The 21812-nt window shown below is 46.9% G+C and overlaps 1 protein-coding gene across 1 annotated transcript in view; it reads right to left on the reverse strand.

Annotated features, from left to right (window-relative positions):
- The window catches only part of LOC309564225 (alpha-2-macroglobulin-like), a gene marked incomplete at its 3' end in the record, with an annotated part of 271806 nt that overhangs the window by 118413 nt on the left and 131581 nt on the right, over window positions 1–21812 (reverse strand). The window contains 2 exon segments of the mRNA XM_082268852.1: window positions 17542–17610; window positions 18240–18398. Coding sequence (XP_082124978.1) covers window positions 17542–17610; window positions 18240–18398 — 228 coding nt within the window.

Consider the following 21812-nt stretch of genomic DNA (forward strand, 5'->3'; position numbering starts at 1 on the left):
CCTCGGCCGATGATTGTGAAATACTTGAACTTCATAGATAGAAACAACCTGCTAAAATCTTATCGTACTTCTAAATCCTTGCAAATAGACGGCCATAGGCTGCTAATGTTTGCAGACTACTCCCAGGAGGTATCCCGGCGACGTAAGGCCCTGCAACCTATCTGCAACGCCCTTTACCAGCAAGGCATAAAATTTACCTTAGCTTATCCGGCAACGCTAAGATTTACAGATACCTCAGGGCAACCTAAGTCTTTCACTCACCCAGAAGAGGCATGGGACTACCTCAATTCTCATCTATGCCTGTCTATGTATACTACCACGCCATCCTCTCAGCCGTCTCCCAGACAGCAGCAACCCAGGGACCAACGCAGTCCTCGCAAGGAACCTGCTAAGAAGCTGAGACTCACGGATCTCTCTGGGAAAATTTAGACCTGCCTGAACACCAACTTCTACCGATAAGGTGATACGATAGCCATTGCAACTTTGTGCCGCACTTCTTACCTCTTAACGATAAGGTGGGAGACCGCAATGCAACTCTCCTTGTTCACTTTTATACTTTTGCTATACTTCAGGCTGGGCTCCCCCCATACCCCTGTACAAGCCTGGTGTGGCCCTCGACTATCTTTTGCTGCCCTATTTTCGTTTGGGCTAGCTGACACCTTGTTCTCCTTCCTTTATATATTTTATGTCTCTTCTTTGGTTAATCCATGATGCTGCCTTAATGCATCTTGCTCTTACATATGTTTATAGCCCTCCCGCTGCAAGGGTGCTACCGCGACATGACTGCCCACCTACAAGCTGGGACCAGTCGTTTTACCAAATTAGGAATGGGCATTGCGTCTGACTTTTCTGAGTTCATCCAATTGTAATTGGGGTGGCGGACACACTGCTCGGGCCTTGGGCCAGCCACTTCCCGGTAGGGCCGCTGTAGGTGGTAGATAACATGTGGGAAGAAGTGAAGTATATGCTCCCTCAGACACGCAAGTGTCTTGTCATTGCTTTATGTTTTATTATTTTATCTGTGAAAGTTTTGCCTATCCATCTCCTACCTCCCTCTACCCCTCCGCTCCAACACTTACACTATCTCTCCCCCAGCAGGTCCTCCACACCTTCTATCAATGTATACACAAGCAGGATTGTCTCTAAATATACTACCACTACGGATACGGATCTTATCAACCCACGACAATGGTTAGGATCAGAGATGTATAGTAACGAAGTAGAACTACTTAAGTACTGTACTTAAGTACCGAAATGCGGTATCTGTACTTTCCTAGAGTAGAATTTTTTTCTCCTACTTCTACTTTTACTTCACTACATTTTTTCGATGATTTCGATACTTCTACTCAAGTATTTTTTTTTTGTGCTGCATAGTTACTCGTTACTTTTAAAAAAATTACCACTGCCAGAACAGTAGATGGCAGGTTGCATAAAGCTCAAAAAAGTGTGTATAATGTCATTTGTAAATCAGCGCATACGAAAATAAAGGCTGTGTATAATAAAAGCTGCTATACCAAATCTTTCCAATAAAAAGAAAATATGAAACAAACAAATAAATGGTGCTACAGCACTTAAAGTGCATCAAGAAACTACTAACAAACACAGGTTAATCATTTAAATAAATCATTTGAAATAATAAAAACAATATGATGTTCAAACTTTTGACTTATTTCTTTAATAACTACATAACACAGTACTTGTACTTCTACTTTCAGTACTTGAGTAGAAATTTTTTTTCAAAACTACTTGTACTTTTTACTTTTAGTACTTAAGTAGCAAATTTTTTGAAAAAACTACTTGCAATACTTAAGTAAAAAAAATGTTGAATACTTTAGTACTTCTACTTAAGTAACTTTTTCTGCAAGCACTTCCACTTCTACTCAAGTAATTTTTTGATCGAGCACTTGTACTTTTACTCAAGTAGAAATTTCGAGTACTTTATACAAGTCTGGTTAGGATAGTTTCATGGAACGTTAAGGGTCTTCGTCACCTCACAAAGGTATGGCAATTCTCCACCATTTAAAACGCTTAAACACTGACATAGCTGTATTGCAGGAGACACACCTCCCCGAACAGGACTTTGTGCGTATATGCAAACTGTGGGTGGGCCAAGTGATAGATTCGGCTGCAATCAAAGGGAAAGCCGGCGTGTTGATCCTTATCAACAAACGCTACCCATGCATTGTCATCTCCACCCATCCAGACTTGGAAGGGAGATTTCTAGCTGTGAAATTAACATCCGGTCCAAGGGAATGGGTCCTTTCCTCAACTTATGCCCCTAACTCCCCAACTAAGCACCATTTTCAATCCCTGGCATCTCACTTAGGTCCACATCTCCACGTCCCTCTAATCTTAGCGGGTGATTTCAACACAGTCATGGAAGCTAGGGAAGATAGATCCCGCCCTCTATCAACATTTCCCCCTTGCCCGTCTACCAACCCCAGCCATTTAGCCAACTTTGCTGACCACCTACAACTAATTGACATATGGCGCTTACTGCACCCTAAAGGTAGGGAGTTTATGTTTTTCTCCAACCCGCATAATTCACTCTCCCGCATAGATTACTTCTTTGCCAATCCCTCCTTGCAATCCCTGATAACTGACTCGACCATTCATGCACTTGCAATCTCTGACCAAGCCCCCATCTCAGTTGATCTTTTGGACCCCTCTCCCAAACCACCGGCTGCTGGCTGCAGGTTCCCCTCATTCCTATCCCAAGACGACCATTTATCAGACATAATCTGTGAGACGTGGCAGGACTTTGAGGACACAAACGCACCTCATGTTTCTGACCCAACATTGTTTTGGGAAACAGGGAAAGCCGTACTCAGGGGACGCATCCTATCCTATGCTACAGGACGCAAGAAAGCCATTAGAAGGGCTTATTCGGAAGCCAGCGCCAAACTGCGTGCCGCTCAATTGGAACTGTCGCAGACCAATAATCCTAGCACCAGAAAAACAGGGCAGGAGGCGAAAGTGGCTTTTGATGCTTGGGCGGCAGCACAGGAGAGAATGTACTCTTCCATTCAAGAATTGCAATATCATAGGTTCGGAAACAAACCAGGAAAATTGTTAGCCAAACTATGTAAAGGGCCCTTCACTCCCACGCACATTACAGCAATAAAATCCGGCAAAGGACAGTTAACCGCCTCGCCCATGGACATAGCTGACATTCTTTCCCAGTTCTATTCTGATCTCTACAGTGCAGAACACCATGATGCCCCAACAGCAGCATCCTGGCTTGACAACGTCGAACTCCCCATTATTGAGGAACACCTCATTTCCTCACTTAATGCACCAATTTCGATTGACGAAATTAAATTTACTATCGCACACAACTGCCTCCTGGTAAAGCTTCAGGGCCCGACGGTTATACCTCTGATTTCTACACAAAATCAGTAGAGGTCATAGCACCAACCCTTCGGTCCCTCTATCACCATATTCTTGATGGCCACCCTTATAAAAGGGGGGATGTTTGCTGCGCCTGAACTAGGGGGACGCCACAGAGGGTTTTGAAGGGCATAGGGAAGGCTGGCATGGGTGCTAACCCTTTGGGGCTGAGATGACACCCCACTAGTGCTTGGCATTTCTTGCAGTGGTACTCCAATTCCTGTGGATGCCACTATGCTACTAGTGGATCCCACTGCGCTAATGGTGGATGGTACTGAGCTGCTGGTTGAGGCCACTGCTCTATCTGTGGTAGCCTGCTCCTCGTCAAAACACCTTTGTTTCCTGGGCATACTTTCTGCATCCTCCGATGCTGTAGCAGACCTACTGCTTACAACCGGTTCAAATTCAGAATAAGACTCCGAGAGCTCCTCGCTGCTATTGTCGGTCAAAGAAAGAAGCTGGCATACCTCTTCAGTGGAATAAAATTTTTTGGCCATACTGGTGACCAGGGCCGCTGTTAGAAATCACGGGGCCCCCTACAACCTACCTGACAGGCCCCCCCCCCCCCCAGGAATATCAATTCGCTAAAATGCCATGGTCGCAATGGTATGCTGCCATGGCAGAAATTAGAGCCTCGCTACTGGCATGTTTTTTTTTTAAATTGCTGAATGGCAATTTTACATTGTGAGATCGCATTGCAACTGTGAGCCAATTATTTGACTTCAAGGTGCAGAGCGACCCTATTGAACTCAATGGGGAGTTTGACAGGTGGTACTGCCTGTCAAACTCTGTAGCCTGCGTTAAAAATACCACAGCTATGAAGTAAAGCATCGCAGCCATGGCATGTACACAGTCCTGTCTGACTATATGATAGCTGGCTTCTGTCGAAGGGGCATGACCAAAAAAGGTCTGCCGACCATCTCCCGATCAGTCCTCTAAGCCAATGGCCTGAAAGCGCTGACCAGAGTTTTCTGGTGGGTGGGTGGTCCCCTTGTCAAAACACAATTGAACAGCAGGGGAGATTGCTGTACTGACATTGGGTTGTTAGTACAGCGGCTCTGACCTGAGGTGTAAGGTTTTTTTGTTTAGCCAGCAGGGTTGAACGAAAAAAAAAACTAGCAATATATACTAGGCATTAGGCTGCATTCACACTTGTGTGATGTTTCCTGAATGTGTGAAAAAGTGCACAGATAACGGGCATTTTGCAGTGCATTTTGGAAATGCACTGCAAATGCGCAAATCACTTGTGGTGTCATTAATTGTTAATGGCACCCCAAATGCAATTATCAGACCTGCGTTTTGTCATGTGGCAAGTGATGTAATCGCGCCTTCGGCCAATCAGATGGCTGGAAGACGCGAACCAGGAAGCAGGACGGCCGGACATGTCGCCGTCCTGTCGCTGAGGTGGCGGCACGGCGGGGGCTTCGTTTTAAGGTAAGTACTACATAATGAGCTAGTATGCGATGCATACTAGCTCATTATGCCTTTCTCTTTACAGGGCTTTTTTTTTCTTGGTTTTTTTGGGGGACTTTACTTCCTCTTTAATAGGTACTAGAGCCTCTATGATGTGTTTGTCACACATATGACAGCCCATTCAAGTGATTAGATTACCTATTTAAGAAAAGGAAGAAAAAAATGCAAGCAGGAACGTGTGTTACTGCTATGTGAAGTATAAAGTGGGCCTTAATGGCGCTTTTCCACTGCATAGAACCGTACCGGCTCGGCACGCTTTTGTGCTTTTCCACTGCGGTACCGCATGGTATAGGGTCGGAACGGTTCGGTACGGTACGGTATAGGTTTGCTTTTCCACTGCATGGAACCGAATGGTACGGTACGGTACGGCTCTGAAAAAACAGTACCTACTCGATTGTGGTTCCAACAGGTACCAAACTGGTACCATATCCCACAATCCTTCGCATGCAGTCACTACTAGCCACTGATTGGTCAGAGAATCACACCCACCCTGTTGTTATCCCACCCACTTAACTTTAGTACTACTTTAGTGGAAAAGCAAACCTATACCGTACCGTACCGAACCGTTCTGACCCTATACCATGCGGTACCGCAGTGGAAAAGCAAACCGGGCCAAGCAGGGCCGAGTAGAGCCGAGCCGGTACTAGCCGGTACTTGCAGTGGAAAAGTGCCATAAGAGTGGTATATAGAAAAGGCTGGGCAGAGATGTGTACACTGGCTCCCAGCTCCAGCAGTGCAGTAGCAGCTGCCTGCAGTTTTTGGCTGGGTCCATGTTCACCCCTCTCAAAAATCCTAAAGTTTCTGTCCCCTTCACTCTAGCAGGAACCCCCCAACACCCCCACCCCCACACTCACCCCCTCCAGCAGAAGCATTGATGCATCCAAACCCTGGAGGTCACAGTGAAGCAAAGCAGTGAGAGGACGATCTGGAGGGAGGTGGAGCTTCCTGCTCATTCATCTCACTGACACTCTGACAGGAGATAACACTGGCGACTACTGTCCAGGGGAAGATAGAGGGGAGTTCCAGGACCTGGCAGAAACACAGACAGAGACTCTGCAGCTGTCTCCTTCTACTTCAGATCTGGACACTGCCAGTATGTAGAACCGATCCCTCTGCCAAGCTGCTGGAGGAAGAAAGCTGGCAGTGTTGCAAGTAGATCCACAGGAGTCACATGACAGTACAGTCGGCTCTCCTCTCCTGCAGGTGCCCGGGGCCGGGCCCCTCTTCTGAAGTGACAGAGCTCGGGCCCCCTACAGGAGGGCTGGCTGTACTGGCTTATCAGTGGCCCTGCTGGTGACTGTGGGCTGTGGTGACAAAGTGCTGAGATATGGCAACAAATGTGGCTGTACTGATGGGTGCCGATGAGGGTGCTCTGGTGGGTGCTGATGAGGGTGCACTGGTGGGTGCTGATGAGGGTGCACTAATGCACAGCACTGATTATCTTGCACTGTTGTGCACGGATAAGGCGGCACTGACGGGTGCTGATGAGGATCTACTTATAGGGTGGCACTGATGGGTAGTGGCACCGTTTAACACTGTAGTGGCACTAATGTGGCACTGTAGACCACTGATGTGGAACTGTGGGGCACAGAGGAGCACTGATGTAGCACTGATGTGCACTGTAGTTGAACAGTTGGCACTGATGTGGCACTGTAGTGGCACTGATTTGACACTGATGTGGCACTGATGGGCACTTTAGTGGCACAGGTGGCACAGAGGAGCACTGATGTGCACTGTAGTTTGACAGTTGGCACTGTAGTGGCACTGATGTGAGACTGATGTGACACTGACTGCACAGATGTGGCACTGATGTGCGACTGATGTGGCACTGGTGGCACAGATTTGACACCGATGTGGCACAGGTGGCACTGATGTAGTACTGATGTGCACTGTAGTTTGACAGTTGGCACTGTAGTGGCACTGATGTGAGACTGATGTGACACTGACGGCACAATGTGGCACTGATGTGAGACTGATGTGGCACTAGTGGCACAGATTTGACATTGATGGGCACTGTAGTGGCACAGGTGGCACAGGTGAGCACTGATGTGCCACTGGTGACACAGATAAGCACTGTAATGGCACTGGTGGTACAGATGAGCACTGATGTGGCTCTGATGAGTACTGATGTGGCACTGGTGGCACTGTAGTAGTACTGGTGGCACAGATGAGCACTGTAGTGGCACTGGTGGTACAGATGAGCACTGATGTGGCTCTGATGAGTACTGATGTGGCACTGGTGGCACAGATGAGCACTGTAGTGGCATTGATATGATAGTGTAGTGGTACTTTAATGGTACTGGTGGCATTTTTTGGCACTGATGTGGCACTGCTGGGCACTGAAAAGTATTATAAGGCTTACTTTATAAGGCTGTACAGGTCTCTCTCTCCTCTCCAAAAACGCTGTAACGGTGTGAGGAGAGGAGAGAGCTCAACCCCTGCCTGACCCTGCATTGTTGACATTGTGATCGCTCCGTCATTGGACGGAGCGATCACGTGGTAAAGGACCACGCTCATTGGTCCTTTACCCTGATCCGTGCTGTGTCGGGTCCCCGCGACCCTGCTAACATGGTCACTCCCGTGTGTGCGCCCCAGGGGGCGCGCGGGAGCGCGGTTCTGGGAGGACGTTCAGGAACGCCCTCTCAGAACTAGACGACCGCACTGCGGCCGTATTTCTACAGTGTACAGTCGGGAAGCGGTTAAGCACACACATATGCACTGAGGTTGCATGAAATGTGCAGCACCGCACAACTAACAGGTTTGGATACTGTTGTTGTTCTATTCCGCTATTGAATAAAAAAAATAAAAAAAAAAACATTTGAATGAAAAAAATGAAAAATTATTTTTTTCCCCTAAATACTGAAAAATAATTATTTTTCCCTCACATTGGTGCTTTTTGAAGAGCAGGTTAAAAAAGCAGTGTCTGTCTAAAGACTGTATATCAGAGTTAAATATGAAGTAAAAATTTTTTTTTCTTTTTTAAATGCAGATTAAGCAGACACATATGCACTGAGATTGCATGAAATGTGCAGCACTGCACGCCTAACAGACTGATAATTTTTTTTTGTTTCTCCTTTCTCCTCCTCACTTGGCTCAGGTCAGGGCATAAAGATCGTTCACTGCACCCCCACACAATACAATCAATGTAGATCGTTGTCTGATTAAAGAAGATTGTTCCTATCCTATGCTTTCCCTACTAGCAATCTCTCCAGCCTGGCCCTACAGTAAACTGCTATCTCTCCCTCCGGCCAAAAAGATCATGCACTGCACCCCACACAATCAAATCAATGTAGATCACTGTATGATAAAGCAGATTGTTCCTATGCTTTCCCTACAAGCAATCTCTCCAGCCTCGCCCTACAGTAAACTCCTATCTCTCCCTCAGCAGCAGCAGTCAGGAACCTCTCCCTACAGTAGTTATAGCAGAGTGACGCGCGGCGCTGTGTGACTCCAGCTTATATAGGGTCTGGGTCACATGCTGCACTGGCCAATCACAGCCATGCCAATAGTAGACATGACTGTGATGGCTTCTAGGGCACACTAGTTAAATGCTTGCTGAATTGCTGCCTTGCACCTGTTGAAAGCGCACCATTAAAACCGCGCCAAAACATCAAATAACGTTACCGAACAACGGACAGTACCCGAACATACAGTGAAATGTTCGGGTCTGGGTACCGAATACCCAAAAGTCTGGTACGAATCCGAACAATACAATCCGGGTTCGCTCAACACTACTCTTTATGCCTATTTTATTTCACTTACTGTCCCAGTGACAGTCAGAGAAATGCTGGACATATATTATACAAGTTTCTTGTACAATTTTATTTTAGATTTACCAAAACCATATTATATGAAGTCAAACCTAAATACTTTTAATTTGTATGCAATCAGGCAGACATTTGCGCTACATACTTAAAGGTAAATCTAAAGGAAATTGAACAAGTAAATTGTATAATGTATGGCCAGCTTAAGTCTCCTGAAAGGAATAGGACATACTTCCAGTTGACACTGGGACAGCTGTCACCCTTAGATCCTGTCCCAGTGACAAATGTCCATGATAGGATCTTCCACCTTCTGTCCCAGTGGTAAATGTTCATTGTAGGATCTTCAATAGTTTCTGTGTCAGTGGTAAATGTTCATTGTATGATCTTCCCTAATTTCTGTTCTAGTGACAAGTGTCCATGGTAGGATTTCTCTCGCTTTCTATCCTAGTGACAATTGTGCATGGTAGGATTTCTTTGACTTTCTGTCCAGTGACAACTATCAATGGTGGGATTTCTCTTTACTTTGTGTTCCAGTCCATGGTAGGACCCCCTTACCTTTTATCCCATTGCCATCTGTCCATGGTGGGATTTCCTTTTACTTTCTGTCCCAGTGATAACCATCTATGGTGGCATTCACTTACTTTCTGTCTGAGGGACAACTGCCCATGGAGGGATTTTCCTTCCTTTCTGTCCCAGCAATCTCTTTTACTTTCTGTCCCAGGGACAACTGTACATGGTGGGATTTTTCCTTACTTTCTGTCTCATTGACAACTGTCCATAATAAGATGTCCCCATATTTTCATTCCCAGTGACAACCGACCATGATGAAATTTTCCCATACCTTCAGAGAAACTGCCAGAGAAAATCTCCCTACACAGGCAGCATTAAAAACCAGACAACCCCCCTATCTCTTCAGCCGTCTATCTGCTTCCCCCTTCTGACCATCCCCTGTCTTTTTTTTTTTTTTTCCCCTTTTACCTTTTCCTTTTTTCTAATGACTGCTTCTAATCTGCCGTGTCTTTGAATACCACGGATTAGACTTCTCTTTTTTCACTGTTCCCCTTATTTCTAAGTTTACCTTTTCGGCATATGTCTCTAACTGACCGTTTGCTCCAGGTCCTACCTCTGCTAGAGAATGCTGATGTCGTTCCCCCTCGGAACAGAGGAGCAATCTGGGGGCCGTCGGGGCGCGGCCCCCCCGCGCCGGTAACCGGCCATTGATAGACGCCGGAGTTGTCGGGGGGTGGCCCCAGGATGGCCCTTCCACTTACCGTTCTGCAACTGGTAACATGCCTCTCTATGTGCTCTGTTCCCAGGGGGCAGCGTATTTATATTGAGTTGTGGTATACTATCTGTCTATATGCTTTGATTCATTGTTCCTCTGATATCTTCTACTAGATATGTTGACCGAGAGCTCTGTATTGTGTTCTATCTTAATATTACTCATTGAGTTTGTATTTATACTCCTTTATGTGACTTGTCATTAGGGATGATCGAACTTTTGAAAAGTTCGGTTCGACCAGAACACCCGAACTTCACGAAAGTTCGGTTCGGATTTCAGAACCCCATTGAAATCAATGGGACCCGAACTTCTGTAATCAAAAAACACAATTTTTAAGCCCTAAAACCCAATAAATGCCCCTAAAAAGTGCCTAGGGTTCTGGGTCATGCCCCAGGGACTATTAATCACACAAAAAAAAGTTCTTAAAAATTGTCGTTTTTGATAGATAGCCAATTATTGAAAAAATTAAAAAAAAAAAAAAAAAAAAAAGAGATTTCTTTGGATTTAGTGTCTGGGGGGTCTAAAAGGTGTACCTGTGAAGTTTCAGCTCTGTAGCATGTCCAGAACCAGAATTACAGCATACCAAACCTTCAAAAATGACTTTTTTGCTTAACCGCACCTTTCTTTTGCTCCTAATCAACGGCTCAGCCAATGTGTATGATGGGGACATAATGCAGTGCACTGGGAACAAGATTAGAGGTTTTTTTGGAAAAAGGTGCTGTCTCTTTAAATGTGCATATAATTAACGGGTGTATTTCCACAATGGGGCTTTTATTACCAAATGTTTCAAGAAGTCCAAAGATGTATGTAATTGCACTTTATTTCATGTAAAATGGTGTTTGGTGCACTTTAACTTGAAATCTCACAAGAAACAGACATATATGCACGGATACATTGAGGGTTAGGGGTAGGGGCCACAATGTAGTGCAGAGTGAACAAGATTAGAGATGTTTTGGATGAATACTGTTGTCTCTTGACTTTGAATAGAAGTAAAGGATGCTTAAAAAATTGGGCATTTGGTGGTCCGGACGATGCCTTGACACCATATCCCTATGAAAGTGCTGGTAATGAAAGCAATAATTGCCTTTGTAAGGAAAAAAATTACAATGATATGCATCTGTGTGACAGGTGCGCAAAAATTGTTGTTTGGGTGTTGGCGGAGCCATACCACTGTAAGCCCAAAGAGCTGGTGTTGAAGAAGGCGTAAAAATTATGAAGGTGTGCACCTGTGGAACAGGTGCGCAAACATGGTAGTTTTGGTGTTGGCGGAGCCTCCCCACCATAACCCCAAAGAGCTGGCTTTGAAGGAGGCCCAAAAATTGTAAAGGTGTGCACCTGTGGAACAGGTTCGCAAACATGGTAGTTTTTGTTTAGCATAGCCTCCCCACCTTAACCCCAAAGAGCTGGTGTTGAAGGAGGCCCAAAAATTGTAAAGGTGTGCACCTGTGGAACAGGTGCGCAAACATTGTAGTTTTTGTTTTAGCATAGCCTCCCCACCTTAACCCCAAAGAGCTGGCGTTGAAGGAGGCCCAAAAATTGTAAAGGTGTGCACCTGTTCCACAGGTGCGCAAACATTGTAGTTTTTGTTTTAGCATAGCCTCCCCACCTTAACCCCAAAGAGCTGGCGTTGAAGGAGGCCCAAAAATTGTAAAGGTGTGCACCTGTGGAACAGGTGCGCAAACATTGTCGTTTTTGTTTTAGCATAGCCTCCCCACCTTAACCCCAAAGAGCTGGTGTTGAAGGAGGCCCAAAAATTGTAAAGGTGTGCACCTGTGGAACAGGTGCGCAAACATTGTCGTTTTTGTTTTAGTATAGCCTCCCCACCTTAACCCCAAAGAGCTGGTGTTGAAGGAGGCCCAAAAATTGTAAAGGTGTGCACCTGTGGAACAGGTGCGCAAACATTGTCGTTTTTGTTTTAGCATAGCCTCCCCACCTTAACCCCAAAGAGCTGGTGTTGAAGGAGGCCCAAAAATTGTAAAGGTGTGCACCTGTGGAACAGGTGCGCAAACATTGTCGTTTTTGTTTTAGTATAGCCTCCCCACCTTAACCCCAAAGAGCTGGTGTTGAAGGAGGCCCAAAAATTGTAAAGGTGTGCACCTGTGGAACAGGTGCACAAACATTGTCGTTTTTGTTTTAGCATAGCCTCCCCACCTTAACCCCAAAGAGCTGGTGTTGAAGGAGGCCCAAAAATTGTAAAGGTGTGCACCTGTGGAACAGGTGCGCAAACATTGTCGTTTTTGTTTTAGCATAGCCTCCCCACCTTAACCCCAAAGAGCTGGTGTTGAAGGAGGCCCAAAAATTGTAAAGGTGTGCACCTGTGGAACAGGTGCGCAAACATTGTCGTTTTTGTTTTAGCATAGCCTCCCCACCTTAACCCCAAAGAGCTGGTGTTGAAGGAGGCCCAAAAATTGTAAAGGTGTGCACCTGTGGAACAGGTGCGCAAACATTGTCGTTTTTGTTTTAGCATAGCCTCCCCACCTTAACCCCAAAGAGCTGGTGTTGAAGGAGGCCCAAAAATTGTAAAGGTGTGCACCTGTGGAACAGGTGCGCAAACATTGTCGTTTTTGTCATAACCAAAATGAGGTTCTGTGAACGTAAAGAGAATGAGAGGAGGGTTTGAGGGTGGCACCATGGTCCAGGCTTAAACTGAGGCTCAACTGCCACATCACAACGATAGCCTAGTCTACAAGGTCTGCATCAGGTGCATCAAAGCTTGATATCCACGACTGATTCATCTTAATGAATGTCAAACGGTCGACTGAGTCGGTGGAGAGTCTAGTTCGATGGTCTGTGACGAATCCTCCTGCTGCGCTGAATGCCCGTTCCGATAGGACACTGGAAGCAGGGCAGGCCAACAACTCCATGGCATACTGGGCCAGTTCTGGCCAGTGGATCTTAAGACCCAGTATGCCAGTGGATCGGATTAGTCACATGAAAAGCCCTCTGTGTCACTTTGTGCCCTCACGTAATCGTCCACCATGTGATGCAGACGGTGTCGATGCGATGTGGCAGCTGAGAGGCCTGGGCGGTGAGGACTAAAAAAAGACCGAAAGGCATCCGTCAACCGCACGCCTTCTCCAACGCTCCTCTCGTGACCACCAGTAGAATCCATGGTAGGTTGTCCCCGCCCCTGCACCCTACGGGAGTCGGGGAACATGTTCACCAGATTCCTCTTGAGACTGTCCTCAAGGGATTTGATCCTGTGGACTCTATGGGTGGATGGGAAAAGCTCCGAGACTTTACACTTGTACCGGGGGTCAAGTAGGGTGGCCAACCAATAGTGGTTAGTCTCTTTAATGGCCTTGATTCTGGGGTCCTTTCGCAGGCTCTGGAGCATGATGTTTCCCATGCGTCGCAAATTAGCGAAGGCCTGAGAAGCTGACTCCTCGGGGTCACTCATAACGACATTATCTTCAACGGGCTCCTCCTCCTCCCAGCCACGTACTACTCCAAAGTGTCCCGAGGGAGTCAAACTAGGCCTTGCAGATTGCCGCATGTCTTCCTCCTCCTCCTCCTCAAACCCTGCAAAAGTTCCCGCAGAATCGTCCTCCTCCTCCTCTTCCACCCCTGGATCCTGCTCGGGCCTCTGGGAGCTAGGCATAATGGGGTCAGGATTCTCAGGATAAAGGGGGCCTTGAGAGGCAAGGAAGTCCTCCTCTTCCTCCTGCTGCTCTGCCTCCAGTGCCCTGTCCATAATGCCACGCAGAGTGTGCTCCAACAAAAACAGTACCGGTAGGGTGTCACTGATGCATGCGCTGTCCCGGCTGACCATCCTTGTGGCCTCCTCAAATGGCGAGAGGACAGCACATGCATCCTTAATCAAAAGCCACTGCCGTGGTGAAAAGAAGCCCAGGCGCGCAGAGCCAGTGCTGGTGCCGTACTCGCATAGGTATTCATTGAGGGCCCTCTGCTGCGTGTACAGGCGCTGCAGCATAGCCAAGGTGGAGTTCCAGCGGGTGGGCATGTCACAGATGAGGCGGTGTACCGGCAGGTGAAACTCGCGCTGCACTTCGGCCAAACGTGCAGTGGCACTGTACGACCGCCTGAAGTGACTGCACACCCTTCTTGCCATCCTTAGCACATCCTGCATTCCCGGGTACGAGTTCAAAAACCGCTGTACCACGAGATTCAGGACATGCGCCAGGCATGGCACATGGGTTAACTTTCCCTGACGAAGGGCGGCCAGGAGGTTTGACCCATTATCAGTAACCACCATCCCTGGCTGCAGCTGGCGTGGTGTCAACCACCTCTGGGCCTGTGCCTGCAGAGCCCCAAGAATCTGAGGGGCAGTGTGCTGCCTGTCCCCTAGACACACAAGCTGCAGCACTGCGTGACACCTTTTGGCCTGAGACATAGAATAGCCCTTTGAACATTTACGTGGTATCTCATCATATTCAAAGGACCATTCTGCAGAGGAGGGCATGGAGGAGGTAGAGGAGGAGGAGCAGGAGGGGGTAGAAGTGATCGATCTACCCGGATCAGCGACACCACCAGCTGTTTGCAGACGTGGGGGCAACACTGGCTGCAGCACCGAGCCCTGGCTACAATCCCTTCCACTGGCAAGCAGTGTCACCCAGTGAGCAGTGACAGAAATGTACCGTCCCTGCCCATGTTTGCTTGACCAAGTGTCAGCCGTCAAGTGTATCTTACGGCTGACTGACTTGGCCAGGGATGACACTACATTGCCTTCCACATGTTGGTATAGGGATGGCAGGGCCTTACGGGAAAAGTAATGCCGACTTGGCACCTGCCACTGTGGAACTGCACATTTTGCGAAGTCACGGAAGGGAGCAGACTCTACCAGGTTAAATGGTAATAGTTGCAGAGCCAGTAGTTTAGCCAAACTACTGTTTAGACGCTGGGCATGTGGGTGGCGGGGAGTATACATTTTTTTTCGTTCCAGCATGTGTGGAATCGAAATTTGGCGTCTAGATGATACAGCTGGTGGTGTGCTGGAGGTAGATGCGACACTGCCTGCTATATCATCATCCCTGCCAGTGGAGGCTGCCAACAGGTGACGAGTGACTATAGCAGGGCCAGGAACAGACTGATGTGCAGGTGGAGCAGGTGGAGCATGAGGAGGAGCGCGAGGAGAACTAGGAGGCCGACTGACCAATCTTTGGCCCTTTTGTGGGTTCTTTAAATGCTCCTGCCAACGGGCCGAGTGGTGGGTTGTCAAATGCCTGTTTAGGCATCTTGTACCCAGGTGGTTGACATTTTTGCCACGTTTTATACCCTTCTTACAAATCTTGCAGATCGCAACTGTTTTATCTGCATGGGATGTCTCAAAAAAGGCCCAGCAAGATGAGGTGTGTATAGTGGCCCGGGAGACAACAGGTGCGGCCTTAGATGGAGTAGGCCGTCTGCTCTCCCCTCTTGCTTGCTCTGCCTCCTCCTCAACCTCAGACCCAACATCTGACTCCATCAAAGACTGAGCATCAGGCCTGGCCTGGGAGACAACAGGTGCGGCCTTAGATGGAGCGGGCCGTCTGCTCTCCCCTCTTGTTTGCTCTGCCTCCTCCTCAACCTCAGACCCAACATCTGATTCTATCAAAGACTGAGCATCAGGCCTGGCCTGGGAGACAACAGGTGCAGCCTTAGATGGAGCGGGCCGTCTGCTCTCCCCTCTTGTTTGCTCTGCCTCCTCCTCAAACTCAGACCCAACATCAGACTCCATAAAGGACTGAGCATCAGGCTGGAGTAGATGGCCGACATTGTGGTCAAACAGCTCAGCTGACTCCTCTGCCATGTCTGAAATTGGGTCTAAGGGAGGACATGAGGTGGACATGGACTCATCTGTATTTGTTCTGACAACTGCAGAAGACTGACCACTTTTCTCTGCCTGGGTCACTGTAGTTGCAGATGATGCCGATGATGAGGGTTTGTTCATATAGTCCACCACCTCCTGTACATACTGTGGACGTATAGCTTGGCCACTGCCGGAGAACAATCCAAATGGTGGCCTGGCTGAGGACTGACCACCACGTCCACCCCTGCCTCTAGACACCCTAGAAGCTGTGCCCCTTTCCGCAGCAGGGCCACGTATGCCTTTTCTTGGTCTACCAGGCATATTTCTCAATGATGCGTTGGCAACTGTGTGCGGTGAAAAACGCACACTGCTATGCGACCCACAGTTGTCGCTGGATACAGCACAGCAGTTGCGTGTCACGCACAGTTGCAAAGGCTTTTGTACAGTGCACCTAACGCTTTGAACAACAGGCGTTAAGTTGTCACTGATGCGTTGGCAACTGTGTGCGGTGAAAAACGCACACTGCTATGCGACCCACAGTTGTCGCTGGATACAGCACAGCAGTTGCGGTTCACGCACAGTAGCAAAGCCTTTTGCACAGTGGACCTAACGCTTTGAACAACAGGCGTTAGGTTGTCACTGATGCGTTGGCAACTGTGTGTGGTGAAAAACGCACACTGCTATGCGACCCACAGTTGTCGCTGGATACAGCACAGCAGTTGCGTGTCACGCACAGTTGCAAAGGCTTTTGTACAGTGCACCTAACGCTTTGAACAACAGGCGTTAAGTTGTCACTGATGCGTTGGCAACTGTGTGCGGTGAAAAACGCACACTGCTATGCGACCCACAGTTGTCGCTGGATACAGCACAGCAGTTGCGGTTCACGCACAGTAGCAAAGCCTTTTGCACAGTGGACCTAACGCTTTGAACAACAGGCGTTAGGTTGTCACTGATGCGTTGGCAACTGTGTGCGGTGAAAAACGCACACTGCTATGCGACCCACAGTTGTCGCTGGATACAGCACAGCAGTTGCGTGTCACGCACAGTTGCAAAGGCTTTTGTACAGTGCACCTAACGCTTTGAACAACAGGCGTTAAGTTGTCACTGTATTTTGCTGCCTAGCAAGCACGTATACCTGCTGTGATAGAGCAGCACTGTGCCACGTGCTCACTAAACAGAACCCTCACACTTTCCCTACAGAAATTAAATTTTCAAATCTAACTAATGTAGTACAAAGTTCCCTAACTACACTAGATATCCCTTTCCACTAAATAGAAAGCTCCATACAGCAGAAGACTGACACTGTCCCTTAAGTTTTTTTTTTTTTTTTTTTTTTTTAACTCTAAGAACCAGCACAATCGCTGTATCTAACTACACTGGCTGTAAGCTAAATACAATTCTGCTATATGGAGCTTTAGAACCACTCGATATGTAGGAAATGTAGTGTAGCAAGCAGGAGTCAGACAGAACTGCTTCAACTCTCTTCAACAGGCTCTGGATAACTGTGCTAGGGGTTAGGCGGGGCCATCTTATATAGTGTGGGGCGTATTCACTCCTGATTGGCCTCTGGTCCCCGTAGTCACTCCAATCACGTTCCTAGGAGACTCCTGCCCCCTCATTGGCTTTTGCAGACGTTTCTGGGCCAATCACGGGCTTTTAAAGCCCAGTTCCTGTCCCAGTGCATTTTGGGCGGTTCTGGTGGCCGAATACCGAACTTTTGCCGCAAAAAGTTCGGTATTCGGCCGAATATCGAACATCCAATGTTCGGGTCGAACCGATGGTCGACCCGAACCGTTCGATCATCCCTACTTGTCATATGCCGTGTCCTTTTCAATAAAAGAATTTATAAAAAAAAAAAAACAGACACAATTTTGAATCATTACCCTCGCTATCCAGAAATTAAAAAAAAAATAAGTTTTAGCTGCATTTTCTGTTTTAAAGAGGTTGTAAACCTGCAAGAGAAAGACATAATGAGCTAGTATGCATCACATACTAGCTCATTATAAAATACTTACCTTAGAACGAGCCCCCGCCGTGCCGCTCTCTTACCTGTATGACGAGCGACATGTTCAGTCGCCCGTCTTCCGGGATCGCGGCATCCGGCCATCTGATTGGCCGGACCCGCGGTGACGTCACTCCCGCGCACGCGCGCGGGAGCCGACGGTCACAGCACGGGGCTCTGAAGGAACGGCACGATCAGCCGTTCCTTCAGAGCGCATGCGCCAGTGACATCATTGGCTGCATTAAAGGTAAATATCTCCTAAACCGTACATGTTTAGGAGATATTTACAGTACCTATAGGTAAGCCTTATCATAGGCTTACCTATAGGTACAACTTCCTGAGGAGGGTTTACTTCCTCTTTAAATTTTGAACATATTTCCTGTAAGCTGAAAAAAGGCTAAACCTTTAACACAGCCGCAACCATGCATTTTGCACATTATTATTATATTGTACATTTAATTTCAGTCATTTGAGTATCACATTAATAAAGAAAAAAAATGACATTTACAGCCCTGATGCACGTTTAAGTGTTTTCTTTTTCACAACAGATTCTCACAGAATCTAGGAAATATTAGATACCTTTAATAGGCTGTATACATCAACATAATGTTTGAAAACATCTGGAAATAAGAAACGTTTGGCCCTCACGGCAACATAATCTCTATCATTACAGTCATCAAACTCCTGGATTCGATTGTCATAGTCCCCAGAATCCGAATAAGGGAACAGATTGTAAATCTGGAAAAAAATGTGAATTAGAAGAGGTTATTAGAAATACATAATGTGCATACAAGACTGTGATGTGTGAGCAGTATAAAATGAATCATCCTCCTTTAAGACAGGCACCTTTCTCTATTTTGCACCAGGTCTTTTACAACTCTAGCAACACCACTGGTTTTTCACACCATCTGCTATATAACTAAAGATTCTGTGGGATGCAAGACAACAGGTAAGGGGTTCTTAACACCTCTTTACCTGTTCTCCAAGGTAATGGGCCACTTTATTATATAAGAACAGGAGGGGTGTAGATTAACTCCTCCCCACATTATAGCATTTACTTCAGTGCATTTGGAATTGATTACAAATTTTGAGGAACCCTCTCAAAGACCCCTCTAAAATGCTGGCAGTCAAGCAGAAATTCGTATGGCAGCATGCTGTTCCTTGCAATGAAGATACCAACCTACATGTCTGATGTTCAGGATTAATACCATTTTCTATAAGTGCTGCTGTACATGGCAGAAATAGTGCAATACTAATGTTTGTATTTGCTTGCGCAAGTGAATAGCTAATGTCAAAGTGCATGTATAGCCAAAACATTACTTTAGTTTGTGGTTGCATGAGAAAGGTTAGAGTCCTTTCACATGGGCGGTCTGATCACTGGAGCTAATCGGACCCTCCATTCACCTCTTTGGAGCGGCAGATGTCAGTGGTAACTTGTCCGCTGACACCCGTCACTATCCGATCTGATCCTGCTCGCCAAATCCAGAGGGATGGTGACCCTATTTTCCATCCGTCTGGAGGATCAAGGAGAGCAGCACTCTGTCCCTCTCTGCTCTGCACAGTGAGCAGAGACAGACCTGTTATCTGCCTGCTCAGCGGGAATCAGCGGAGCGATCCTCCACTGAGCAAAGCGGAGTCCGCCGAGCGGACTGCCCATGTGATAGGACCCTTAGAACCCATGTTCCTTTTTTATTGCTGTCTGTATCCCCACTGGGAAGATTCATCCATTTTATTTCTCCTGTTGTAAAAAAATGTACAGGTATCACCAAAACAAGTATAGAGGGGAAGCCATCCAATTGGGACAACTGTTCTGGGGACAGCTGTCTAAGAAGGAAATTCCCTTCAATCTGTAGAAATTTACTTTCCCTTTCTGTTCTGTATCCTTGAAAGGAAGTGAAGGAAAATCTCCACAACGGAACACAGGTAGCAAATTATAAACCAATTAAGTTTTAGCCTCACCCTACTCTATCCAACATTGGAAAAAAGTAGTATACGTAAAAAGTTTACTTATAAGTAAAGTGTTTACACACAGGTTAACCCATTTAGTTCACCTAGTAAAAATTTGATGCTTTAATGTTAACTGAAGCATTCCCGTCTCTGATGTATTCAGCAATATTATGGCATGTGTGATATACCATTTTACCACATGCCAAGTCATATTGCAGCTTAAGGATCCCAACTTTCTTTTTTCTGTAACTCATTGTAACTTACAGAGTTATTTTATGATACTTATTACAGTTCTAACCAAAACATTTCAAGAAATCAATGCTTGAACACAGCTTGTAGGCTTAGTGGTCAATGGAAGTCAATAACCACAGTTATTTCCTAATCTAAACATTTGCTCTGGCACTTAACAAGAGTGAGTCCACTTCTCTTCTTGTCAATCCTTATAGGACAACAAAGACTAATGGTGAAGACACCTGGTCAGGACCTAAACTGTCTGTGTACAAAGAGGTTATTGAGAGCAACACTTTCCTCTCTCTTTAGCTGCATATATAACCCGAGTATACTGGATTCCTACAGAACCACAGTCCTTTTTCACTATGGAGCATGCTTCTCGTGTCTCAAAAATGATGTAAATTTTTTTTGGGTACAGTGCTTCATGAGTAATTGTCAGTAAAATTATCATAGCGCTAAAAAATGGTCTTGAAATGATGGGTTATTTCAGATTGGTACTCAAGTGGTAAAAGTCCAGGTTCTAGTCTGGTAAATGGAGCAATGATCGTTACAGTGGTCACTTCACCTCAGATCTGCAGTCACACACCATGCACTATGGAGCTGCTCTGTTGCTCTGTCAACACTCATTTTCAGGTTTTGAAAACCTGCCCCTACACAGCAGTGTGCCTATCCACACTGATAAAACAATGTCCGTCAAAATAAACCTTTCATGCTGTTGCCCTGCTGAAATGTTTCCTTTGCTGCTCACATCAGAGTCTGGTAACTCTTTCAGTATGACCTGACATAACTGGAGGACATGTCTAATCCACACTATAGCTCCTCTAGTTTTTTTTCCAGTGCCTGTAAAGTCTCACTGAGTAAGTCCTCATCATCCCACAGAGCAAGAGGCCCTAGGAACCTCCTTGTTTCTGTATATAAACAATACCTCCATCAGTGACAAGGTAGATTTCCAGACCCTGTCATGATTTTAGGGCCCTGAACACTCCTGTCAAATGTTTCTGGAGTGATACACTGTGACGGTAGGTTGGAGGGCCTGTGGAACATAGCTAACCTTAGAGAGGTTGGGAAATCCCTTTCTCAGCTCCCTGGACCCCTCCTATGTCTAAGTCACCCTGTGTCTATTAGAGGCACAGGATGACCAAGAAAATGATGGACAGCTACTTAATGGACACTGAGAATGTGGTTTGTATTTGGCATCAGGGCCAAACATCACTGAGTTCTGCCCAACACCAACAGCAGGTTAAGCCTCCCTGAGAGAAGAGGCAGCCACCTTTCTCCTACACCATTGACAGAGTCATGGGATTTCCTGCCAGCAGCATCTGTGGAGTTACAAGAAACTTCTCCTGCTGAAGCGCTGACAACTGAACAGAGGGTTCAAGACCTCTGCCCCAAACCTGTGGCATTTCCGGAGGCCCAGGGTGAGAAGGTGACGGTGATTCCCCAGCAGCAGATCTGAATTCAGGGGGAGAAGGGAGAGGAGGTTGTCGTCCTCCCTCCCCAACAGTCAGTCAGAGCAGGTGAAACAATCACTCCCTAATGGAAGCTACAAAGTTCGGAGAAGAAGGTGGTTGACCTTCCTCCCCATCGAGAGACCCACAGTCTGGGAATGGAGGAAGCTGGGCTCCCTCTCCGACAGTTAGCTGGATTATGTGGAGTCCCCAGCAGAAGAGCTGGCAACAGAGCAGAGTGCTGCTGGCCTTTGCCTTCAACTAACAAAGGATGGATTTCCTGAGAAAGTGGATGGGACTACTGTCTTCACTTGTATACCCCAGGGCTGCTGGGCAGTCAGCCCAGATCCCCAACAGCATGAGGAAGTGAGCCCAGCCACCCTGTCTTCTCTCCAGAGGCTGAAAGCACTCCAGGGAGAAGGGCCAGTCCACGCTTGTCCCCAGTGGTGGGTATGTTCTACAAGAGAGGCAGAGGTTGGCTGGGTGAGTAATGCTCTGTTCGGGACAATTTGTTTGGGGTACTGTG

Source organism: Pelophylax lessonae, assembly GCF_965119305.1.
Source record: "Pelophylax lessonae genome assembly, chromosome: 9".
Classification (NCBI taxonomy): domain Eukaryota; kingdom Metazoa; phylum Chordata; class Amphibia; order Anura; family Ranidae; genus Pelophylax; species Pelophylax lessonae.